This window comes from Alnus glutinosa, chromosome 13 (genome assembly GCF_958979055.1).
Source record: "Alnus glutinosa chromosome 13, dhAlnGlut1.1, whole genome shotgun sequence".
Classification (NCBI taxonomy): domain Eukaryota; kingdom Viridiplantae; phylum Streptophyta; class Magnoliopsida; order Fagales; family Betulaceae; genus Alnus; species Alnus glutinosa.
The window spans coordinates 21,497,528-21,508,629 of NC_084898.1; the positions used below are offsets into that span (position 1 = coordinate 21,497,528).

At 38.9% G+C, this 11,102-nt stretch overlaps 2 protein-coding genes across 2 annotated transcripts; one reads left to right on the forward strand and one right to left on the reverse strand.

The window, feature by feature from the left end:
* Positions 1-1,484: 1,484 nt before the first annotated feature.
* Positions 1,485-3,678, reverse strand: LOC133853969 (uncharacterized). Its single transcript, XM_062289988.1, has 2 exons — positions 2,573-3,678; positions 1,485-2,220 (listed from the first exon to the last, which is right to left on the reverse strand). Exons 1-2 carry the CDS (start codon positions 3,676-3,678, stop codon positions 1,485-1,487), a joined length of 1,842 nt encoding a protein of 613 aa, XP_062145972.1.
* A 2,620-nt stretch (positions 3,679-6,298) lies between these two features.
* On the forward strand, positions 6,299-9,746 carry LOC133854038 (disease resistance protein RPM1-like). Its single transcript, XM_062290064.1, has one exon. The coding sequence runs from the start codon at positions 6,618-6,620 to the stop codon at positions 9,453-9,455; it is 2,838 nt and encodes a 945-aa protein (XP_062146048.1). The 5' UTR covers positions 6,299-6,617; the 3' UTR covers positions 9,456-9,746.
* The last annotated feature ends 1,356 nt before the right edge of the window (positions 9,747-11,102 follow it).

Sequence of the window (11,102 nt, forward strand, 5' to 3'; positions counted from 1 at the left end):
TATTTTTACAACAAAAACGACATGCTTAGAAAATAAAAGTGAGACGACTATAAGTAAGTCATTCTAGACACCATATATTTGAATTCTATATCATAGTTTAACCATATTTATACATACAATTATTATATTGCTTGGGTGGCCGATACATTAGTACGTGCACAATCAATGTCATCAAAACCAATGTCTCCCGTTACGTTGACGTTGAACGGTTCGTGCTCATGATAACTGTCAGCCTCAGCATAATCATCACTTTCACCACTGCCAACATCATACACATTTCTAGGTTTTGTCCCTACAGCAACAACCCAATTTGGATTTTTAGGATCCTTGACATAATACACCTGCGATACTTGATTTGGTAGTACGAACGGATCATCGGTTAGTCGCGCACTCGTGTGTATTAGGTTCTTGAAATTGACAAGATCGAATCCATATTCGTCTTTTTTGTATCCCTTATTCGGTTGAATGTCGGCCCAATTGCACTTGAAAAGCACATACCGCGTCAAGTCGTAGTATGTAACCTTGATTATTCGAGTTAGCTTACCGTAGTAGGGGGGACCATCTTCAGTGGTGACACACACTCCACTGTTTTGACTTTTTTTTCTTCGTCGACATTCAGGGTGCAGTATAACACACCATTAACCACATACCGCTTATATTCTACAGCATCAAACATTGGGCTTTTAGCATGACTTACAAGTTTCTCTCCCAATGTCATTCTATCCGCCTCGGCCAACTTATCAACCTGTGATTTAGACACATTGTTTAAAAAATCGGATTTCATGATGCTTTTATAGGCAAATAATTATTCAAACCAACAATTCTTTTACGTATGACTTGTATCAGCTACAGAATTGGTCCCTCTGTTGCTTCACCAACTGTTGATGCGAGATACGTTCTCAGTTGTTTGGTTCCATTAGCGACTCCATGTGCATCTTATACGTCAACAAAAGATGTATAGGTTACTTTTCATTGTATTTAGAGGCGTATAATACGTATTTACTAATGTCACTCACGTGCAAAATTGAAGAAAATTGACAGAGTTGAATAAAATATATTGGTGTGCTTGCTCAAACGTGATATTATCAAGTTTTATCCAATTGGTCGCCCATCTCGATTCCTCTTGGTGTCTTGGGGCTTTATTGTGGACCGTTGGCGCGTTCACTAAATATCGCGAGCAAAATGTCAACAATTCGTCTACAATGTAACCCTCTGCAATAGACCCTTCGGGTGCGGCCTTATTACGGACGGTACGTTTATATCTACCAAGGCACCTACATTAAAGCCAGACCATGAGACCATCACATAAGACATATATATTGTAATAGGTCATTCAGTTGAACAAATGTCAAGTTAACAGAATTTTAACATTACCTTTCAACGGGATACATCCACCTGTAGTGTACCAGTTCGCCTAGTTTGCATTCACGTACTAAATGTATGATTACGTGCACCATAGATGTAAAAAAACCCGGAGGGAATATTCATTCCAATTTGCACAAGATTATGGGTATTTGATTCTCTAGACAATCCAGATCTTCCACCCTCAGTGTTTTTGAACAAATATCCCTAAAGAACCCACATAGCTCAATTAAAGGCCTCACAACATCATCCGGTAAGTTTCCTCGAAGTGCAATTAGCATAAGTTGTTGCATGATTATGTGATTGGCATGACTCTTCAAACCCCCAACAGTACATTCCTTGAGCTTGACACAACGTGACACATTTGAAGAATATCCATCGGGCACTTTAACATCATGGAACACTTGCAGGAAGTCAGTCTTCTCTTTTTTCGTCATTGTGAAACAAGCTGGGAGCAAAAGTGTTTTGCCGTTTTCCGTGATAAATGGATAGAGTTCTGGTCTCAATTTCATCTTACGCAAGTCTTGACGTGCTTCGTGGTTGTCTTTGGTTTTACTGCTCATGTCCAATAGCGTGCCAAGTATGTTACCAACTATATTTTTCTCTGTGTGCATCACATCAATGTTATGGCGTAGTAATTGATATTTCCAATAAAACAAATCGTATAATACACTTCGCCTCTTCCAATCTACTTCCCCAGCCGGCAGCTTCTGTCCGGTCCTTGCCCGATTGACAACACACTCTAATTGTCTCATGATCTCATCGCCATCCGGCACTTTGGGAGGACCAACCATTTCCTGCGCACCGTTGAATCGTCTCTTGTTTCTTCTCCATGGAAGATCCGGAGGCAACCATCGCCTATGTCCCATAAAACAGAATTTTTTTACCATAAGTTAGCCACGTTGATTGTGTTTCATGCCTACAACAAGGACATGCTTTCCGGCCATGTGTACTCCAAGCTGACAAATCACCGTATGCCGAAAAATTATTTATCGTCCACATCAAGGCCGAATGCATTGTGAAATATTTTTTCGATGTTACATCAAAAGTTTCTACCCCTACTTCCTATAGTTTTTTCAACTTACTTACAAGGGGCGCTAAATACACATCTATATTATGTCCCGGTGCACTCAGACCAAGGATAATCAAGCTTAACATAAAATACGATTGCTTCATGCACATCCAAGGAGACAAATTGTAGGGTACTAACATTACCGGCCAAGTACTGTGACTAGAGGACATGTTCCCAAAAGGATTGAAGTCATCTGACGCTAAACCAAGCCTCACATTTCGCGGGTCTGATGCGAATACTGGGTAACGTGAATCGAATGTCTTCCATGCTTCTCCATCGGCCGGATGCCTCAACACACCGTCTTTTGTACGACCTTGAGCGTGCCACTTCATATGTGGCGATGTATGATGTGACATAAACAACCTCTGCAGCCTTGGTATTAGAGGAAACCAACGCAACACTTTGACCGACTTTTTTTTCGAACTTTTTGTCGACCCATCTTCATTAGTTAAGTCATCCTTCCACTTGGACTCATTGCAGAATTTACATTTGTCCAACTTTTCATTTTCCCTCCAAAACAACATACAACCTTTGCAACAAGCCGATATCTTCTCATACTCAAGGCCCAAATCCTTCAAGTACTTTTTTGCCTCATATGTGTCCTTAGGCAAACTTGCATCTGGATGCATCAGCTCATTAATGAATTCGAGCAACATAGAGAGTGATGTATTGCTCCAACCGCCCATACACTTAATACTAAATAGACGCACAATAGCTCCCAATTTGCTGTGTTTTGTATTTCCATGGAGTGGCGTATCGGCATCCTTTAGCAATTCTTCTAACTTATTCGGCACCCTGTTAGAGTCTTCAATTTCAACATCCACAGACTTGGCTTCGGCTTCGGCCTCTACTCCCACTTGAGACTCACCGACTTCTACACAAACATCGTGCATCACGAAAACGTCAGTAAGCATGTCTTGCATCCCACTTGACCCCTCATGTAGTGGAATGCTATCCACTTGAAGCGTTCTGGGAGCTTCATGTATTGTCTCGTTATGAACGGGAGGGACAAGTGATTCCTCATGCATTATCCACTCAGTGTAACCCTCAATAATCCCGACACCTGACGTTAAATGGGCAAATACAACTTTACAGGACCATGATTTGCCCAAAAAACACTTCTTATAGGGGCACACAATGACCCCTTTTCTACTCTCATGTTCACGTGCAAATTTCACAAACGCCATAACCCCGCGAATATACTCTCGCGAACTTCGCGGCAACTTCATCCAACTCTTATCCATCTTTCTAACTACATCATCTGAAGAAGAAAAAGATATTGAAAACTGAAAAAACAGAGGGACTACAAGTTCTACACTGGAAAAAGAAAGAAATTATTCTTAATTTCTTAATTCTTGTTTAACAGTTTAATTTTAAACATATATGGGTGTATGTACACTCTTATATAGTTAGATAATAGAAGCAGATATTTGTACATTTAGACCAATTATTAACACAAGTTTTATTTTGTTTATTTAATTTGCACAATAATGAAGAAGCTAGAGGTGTTTTTCCTGTGCAAAAGCTGTTAAAAGACATTTATATGTCAAGATTATAGGCAAGAGAAATCAGAGATATATTTTATATTTGTCCAATGTATTTTATATATTTAGGGAGGATGGTAGAAATGTTTTGATGTTACATTCCAATACTGTTGTTATGTTGAATTCCAATACTATTTAAGTTTTTGTTTTTTTAAAAAAGGCTGTTGAAAGCCTTGAGGTAGCTGGAATTGTTAATAATTTTTTTTTTTTCACACTGGCTTGACCTTCTTGATGCTATATATTGATGGTGCTTCCTGATTATTAGTTAGATATTTTTCATATTGTCAACATTTTTGGGCTCAACCTTCAATCAAATAAAAGGGGAAGTGGGGGATTTTCTCGTGTGCTAAATTTTGAAAACCGGGGCAAAAAGCTTGACCCCCCTTCCCACTCTCTATCTCTCCATTATCTAGAATTTGTTAGTGATTAGTGATTGTGCCCATCTCACACAACCTTTTTAAATTCACTAATAAATTTATTTGACTTACGTTGGATCCATAAATTCAAATGCCATCTAATCTTATAAGAATAGACAAATTTCTGTACACTATTTAAAAAAAAAAAAAAAAAAAAAAACCGTCTTTATCTAGGGATTGTGATTTGTGGCGCTTCGGGTTGCCAATTTAGAGAATTTTCTTTTAGGGTTTTGTCGCCTTCTCCTTTGCTAGGTCAAGAAGGAGGCCCATAGGATTTCATTAAATAATAATAATAATAATAATAAATTCCCACACAGGGAAAAGAAAAAAACAAAAAAACAAAGGAATTTTCCAGCATCTTTCCTGTCATGCATTATTATGGCTAACACTGATTTTGACATATCAAACCTTAATCTAAATGAAATTTGGGAAAAAAAATCTAAAAATTTTGTTGTTTTTTTAAAATACAGAATTTTAAATTCTAACTTAAAATTTTGGGTTAAATACCCTATTAGTACCTGAGTTTTACGTGATTTTAAATTTAGTACCTCAGTTTTGTTTTGTATCATAGGTGGTACCTGAATTAAGGGTAAAAACCCATTTGGTACCTCTGTTAGATTTTCCGTCCGAATTTTAACGTCTCGCCACGTGTCAACCGCTGAGGTTGACACGTGGCACTACATAAAAAAAATTAAAAATCAAAAATTGAAATCTTTAAAAAATGATAAAAAATAATAAAATTTTAAAAAATGGTTCGGCCACCCCATGGTAGAAAAAAAGAAAAAAAAAATTATGCGTTTTGGCCCTTGGGGGTGGCCGAACCACCCCCAAAGGCAAACCCTCAATTTTTTTTTGATAAGTTTTGGCCCTTGGGGGTGGCCGAACCACCCCCTAGGGCCACGGGGGTGGTTCGGCCACCCCAGGCCGGCTGCTCTGGTGGTGGCCGAACCACCCCCGTGGCCCATGGGGTGGTTCGGTCACCCCAAAGGGCAAACCCTCAATTTCTTTTTGGATGGGTTTTGGCCCTTGGGGGTGGCCGAACCACCCCCTAGGGCTACGGGGGTGGTTCGGCCACCCCAGGCCGGCTGGTATGGGGGTGGCCGAACCACCCCCGTGGCCCTAGAGGGTGGTTCGGCCACCCCCAAGGGCAAACCCTCAATTTTTTTTTATGGGTTTTGGCCCTTGGGGGTGGCCGAACCACCCCCTAGGGCCATGGGGGTGGTTCGGCCACCCCCATACCGGCCTAAAATTTTAAATTCTAACTTAAAATTTTATAGGTTAAACTATAATTTTGCAAATTTTTAACTACATTTTTAAAAAATACTTTTTTAATTTACACATTTTAAAATCGTTATTTTTAAATTACAAACCCAAATGGATCCTTAACCAAAAGCAATAATTTAGAATGAAAGTAACTAAAAAATGTTGAAGTTTTCAAACTGGCATCATTGGATATCCCAAAAAAGTGTGCCTTTACTTGTGAAACATATGTACTCGATCATCATTCAAACAAAAAGAAGGCACCATGAAATTTCTGTTCTTTAAGTTTGGTCAAAATATGTGAGTCAACATTTCTGTGTACGGGAAGTCCATTTGAGGTGGTTGATGTTGAGATGCTTCCTGTGATTGACTTGGCTACCAGTTGGCAACTTGGCATGGGATATCTGGCGACCATGGAGGCCTTCCTAAGAACTGGAAATCCAGAAGATATCTGGAAATTTTGACTTGTCTGCAATTGGGTTGGAAAGAAGTGCGCGTGGAGCATGGCAATTTACCAAGGGGACAAAATAGAGGAAGTTACAAGGTAATGAGATATTAAAACCTACAGAATATTAAAACTTGGATAATAGTTTTAAATATTTTGTGGTCGGAGTTGTTTGATTTGTTTCTTAAGATAACTTTGAAGCAGCCGGGAATAACAAGTTTAGAATTCATTCACCAGTTCACTGGGTTGAAAAATGGATGAAAATAATTATTTATTGGGTAACTTGAGCATTTCGTCTGCTACAACCTGAATCAGTTGGCAGTACTGCCTCCTAGAATGGTTATAAAAATTAGAAGAGCAACCCAAAATTCAGACAGAAACCTCATCTCCAATTGCCCTTGTTTCTCCACCAAAGAAAAAGAAATTAGAGGTTTTTAGCCTGGTTTCTTTACAGTCTCAAAAACACAAATACTATATTCAGAAACGCAAAGGCTGGTTTGAGAAAAAACTGAGAAACAATGGCTGATATTGCGGTTACCTATATACTTGACAAGCTGACGGCCTTGATGCAAGAAGAGGTGCAACTACTGAAGGGGGTGAAGGAAGAAACCGTGTGGATCGCAGATGAACTGACGAACATGAAGGCCTTCCTAAGAACTGCTGATGAAATGGAGGAGAGGAGTCCTCAACTTGACGTGTGGGTGAAGCAAGTGAGAGATGTGGCTTACGATATTGAAGATGTTCTTGATGAATACAGGCTTGTAGTTGAACTAACAAATCCTCATGGGAATGATTTAAAGGCTTCTCTTAGTAAAATTGTTTTCTCCATGAGGAATTTGAGAGCTCGCCATCATATTGCTTCCGAAATACAACAAATCAAATCCAGATTTGAAAGTATCTCGGAGGGACGCCTGAGATTCCAGGGTGAAACTACTATAGTTGACACCCAGATTACTGCTAAGACTTGTAATGACCGCCGACAGGATGCCCTTCTGCTAGAAGAAGCTGACCTTGTGGGCATTGAAAAGCCCAAAAAGCAACTGATCAGCTGGCTTGTCCAGGATGATAGCGGACGCGAAGTGGTTTCGGTGGTCGGCATGGGAGGGTTGGGGAAGACCACCCTGGTAAAGAAAGTATATGATGATGCACAAGTGAAGCTGCAGTTCAAATACCGTGCTTGGGTAACAGTTTCTCAATCTTTTAAGATGGAAGATCTCCTAAAAGACATGGTTCAGCAACTCTACAAGGTGAAAAGGAAACCAGTTCCTCAAGGGATGGACAGCATGAGCACTGATCAGCTAAGAACAAAAATCAAAAGCTTTCTGCAGCATAAGAAGTACCTTGTTGTGTTAGATGATGTGTGGCATATGGTTGATTGGGATGCAGTCAAACATACATTGCCAAACAACAGCTGCAGTCGAGTCATGCTCACAACACGCAACTCTGAAGTAGCCTCTGTCTCTTGCAAGGAGTTCAATGGTAATGTCTATCCTTTGAACCCTTTGTCTCCTGAAGAATCCTGGACTTTATTTTGCAGAAAAACTTTTGGGGATAACTCTTGCCCTCCAGATTTGAAGAGTATTACAGAAAGTATCCTCGGAAGATGTGAAGGATTGCCTCTTGCAATTGTGGCAATCAGTGGTGTTTTGGGGACCAAGAATAGGATAGATGAATGGGATCTGATTCAACGTAGCCTTGCTGATGAACTTAAAGAAGATGTTAGACTCAATGGCATGGAAAAGATATTGTTACTCAGCTACCATGATTTACCTTACAGTCTAAAGTCTTGTTTTCTGTATTTTAGCACCTTCCCTGCAAGTCATCTCATTGACAAAATGAGACTGATTCGGTTATGGATAGCAGAAGGGTTTGTGAAAGAAAAAGAAGGAATGGTGTTGGAAGAAGTTGCAGAGGGCTACCTCTACGAGCTCTTGAACAGAAGTTTAATCCAAGTGGCAGGGACGACCAGCGAAGGGAGGATCAAAACATGTCGCATCCATGATCTTCTCCGCGAGATAATCATTTCGAAGTCAAGTGACCAAAATTTTGCAACCATAGCTCAAGGAGGACAAAACATGATGTGGCCTGACAAAGTTCGTCGCCTGTCAATACATAAAGCCACGCAGGATGTACTAGAAACCAAGAGCAACGGTCGGCTTCGCTCTTTGCTCATGTTCCAAAGGGTAGAATCATCACTGTCTAAGTCTTCAAAATCCCTTTTGTTTCCTCCTGATTTTAGGCTACTTAATTTGTTAGATTTGCAAGGTGCACCTCTAGCGATATTCCCAAATGAGATCACCAAGCTGGTCCATCTCAAATATCTAAGCTTGAGGGGAACAAAGATAGAAATCATTCCAAGCTCAATTGGGAATCTTCAGATATTGGAGACGTTTGATCTTAAACACACATGGGTGACTGCATTGCCTGCTGAGATCTCGCGGCTTCAGAAACTTCGCCACCTATTGGTGTATCGGTATGAGATTGAATCCTATGCACACTTCAATTGCAAATATGGTTTTAAGGCCGCGGCACAAATCGGACGTCTCCGATTCTTACAAAAGCTCGGCGTCATAGAGGCGGATCATGGCGGTGATGATATGATGAAAGAGCTTGGAAGGCTGAATCAACTGCGGAGGCTTGTTATTGTAAAGCTCGGAAGAGAAAAAGGGGCTGCTCTGTGCTCCTCCATTAATTTGCTAACAAACCTTCGCGCTTTGTCGATAACGTCAGCTAAAGAGGACGAGATCATCGATCTTGAAAGCCTGTCTTTCCCTCCTCCATTTCTTCAGCGGATATACTTGACAGGATGCTTAGAGAAGTTACCATACTGGATATCTTCTCTCCATAGTTTGGCAAAGGTGTCTTTGAAGTGGAGTCAATTGAAGGTTGATCCACTTGAATCGCTTCAAGGTCTGCCCAATCTTGTACATCTTGAATTTCTGCAGGTTTATGAGGGAGAGATATTGCAGTTCAAGGCTGGAGGGTTTCAGAGGCTGAAGGTTTTAGGCCTTGACAAGATGGATGCACTGAAGACGGTTACAGTAGAAATGGGAGCAATGCCTTTCCTTGAAAAGCTAATCCTGCAGCGCTGCAAATCCCTGCACAGGCTGCCATCAGGTATCGAACACCTTAGCAAGCTGAAACTGGTGGAATTTTTTGACATGCCTAATGAGTTAATCTTGAGCATACGTCCAGAAATTGAAGGTGGGGATTATTGGAAGGTTGCACATGTCCCTGAGATCAACTCTACCTACTGGAGAGATGGTGCTTGGGATGTATACTCCTTAGACAGATCAAGCGAGGGAGAGGGTTCAGCTCCCACCAGGAGCCATGAACTTCCGCCGTATTGGAAATAGGCCTGTGCTCGAAAAAAATTTTATATATATATATATATATATATATTTCTGAAATTAGCCATGACCATTAGCGATCGCTGAAAGTTTTGTCGCTAATGACCAAATTTCTTGTAGAATTCTCTGGTTGTGAACTTTGGACACTCAATCATGTTGGAAATGTTGGTGAAGACTTTGCAAATCCCCCTAAATAAACCTCAGCCTCAATAGGTGAACTCAGTCTGCAGCTTTGCATGACTTGTATGCAGATACTGACTAAATAATGATTGCTCCAAGTTTTTATTTTCCATGAAAGTTTTGTGCTGGTTTTTCAACTAACTATCTAGTACTGATAAATATGTCATATTTGGAATGTTGAAACTTTTCAAAGCCTACATTTTCAATGAATGATGTGCAGTGGCGGTGCTAGGATTTTGGTTTGGGGGGTCAAGATTTTTTTTTTTAAAAAAAAAAAAAAATTGAACAAAAAATTATTAAAAAAATATAACTAACGAAATAAATAAACAATTCAACAAAATTAATTATTGTTTAAAACATATAAATGTTACTTACAATTTAATGTCACGTCTAACGTTAATTTATTCAATTTTTCTCGATGAGTCTTTATATTTTGAAATCACTGCATGATTTCTTCACTGTTGATAATTTTGAATATGTCATTCTCAATGTATGTAACTAAACAATCATCCATCTAATGATTTCCTATTCGATTAGGTAAACAATTTTTAACAATATTCATTACTTAAATACACTTTTAACAGTAGTTGTCACAGGAGTTATGGATTCCCTAACTTCTGGTTTAGCATTCATTTATTTTGGAGGAGTGGTTTCAGGAGTAGAAAAGCCAATAAAGTTAGACAACCCCCTATAAATGATTTAAAGTATTATGTACATGTTCACAAACTCAAAATTTCAGTCGAAATCTATATGCTTCAACTCATGACAGCAACTCTATTTGGAATAAATAAATAACAAATGAAGGATGTTGCAATCTTTGACAAAAGAAGAAGTTGCAAAACGTAGTTCTATTTACATATAAGAAAAGTTGCATTATTGGTCCTTGTAGTTGGCCTAAACTACAAATCGCTCCATGTAATATCAAAATTCATTCATAGATCCATGTGGTTAGTATAATTTACAAATTGCTCCCTAGAGTCGGATTCCGCTAAAAATTTTTACGGATTCCTTTCGGTGTCACGTCAATGCCAATAAAATAGCAACACGTGTCACTCTTAATAAAAAAAATGAATATTTTAAAAATATAAATATATTAAACTTAAAAAATTATTATTATTTTTTTAAAAAAAAACAATTTGAAAAAAAAAAAGAGGTGGCCGCCGATTAGATAGCCAGCCCTTTTGGGGTGGTCAAGCCACCCCAGCTATATGAAGAAATAGTTATACTCATTACAGATGGCAGAAAATACATATCTACATGAGCACCTCAACAAGTTTAACGTACTAATAACTAAATATATCATTTTGGAGCTTATTAAATATGTTAATTCACAACTTAACCATGTCACAATATTATATACCTACACTATCAAATTAATTATTAGCATGTAGTTATATAGTTAAATATGTTATAACTAGTTCATAGTATTAACTATTTATCTAAGAATTAACTATAGTTAGCATTTATTCTTTT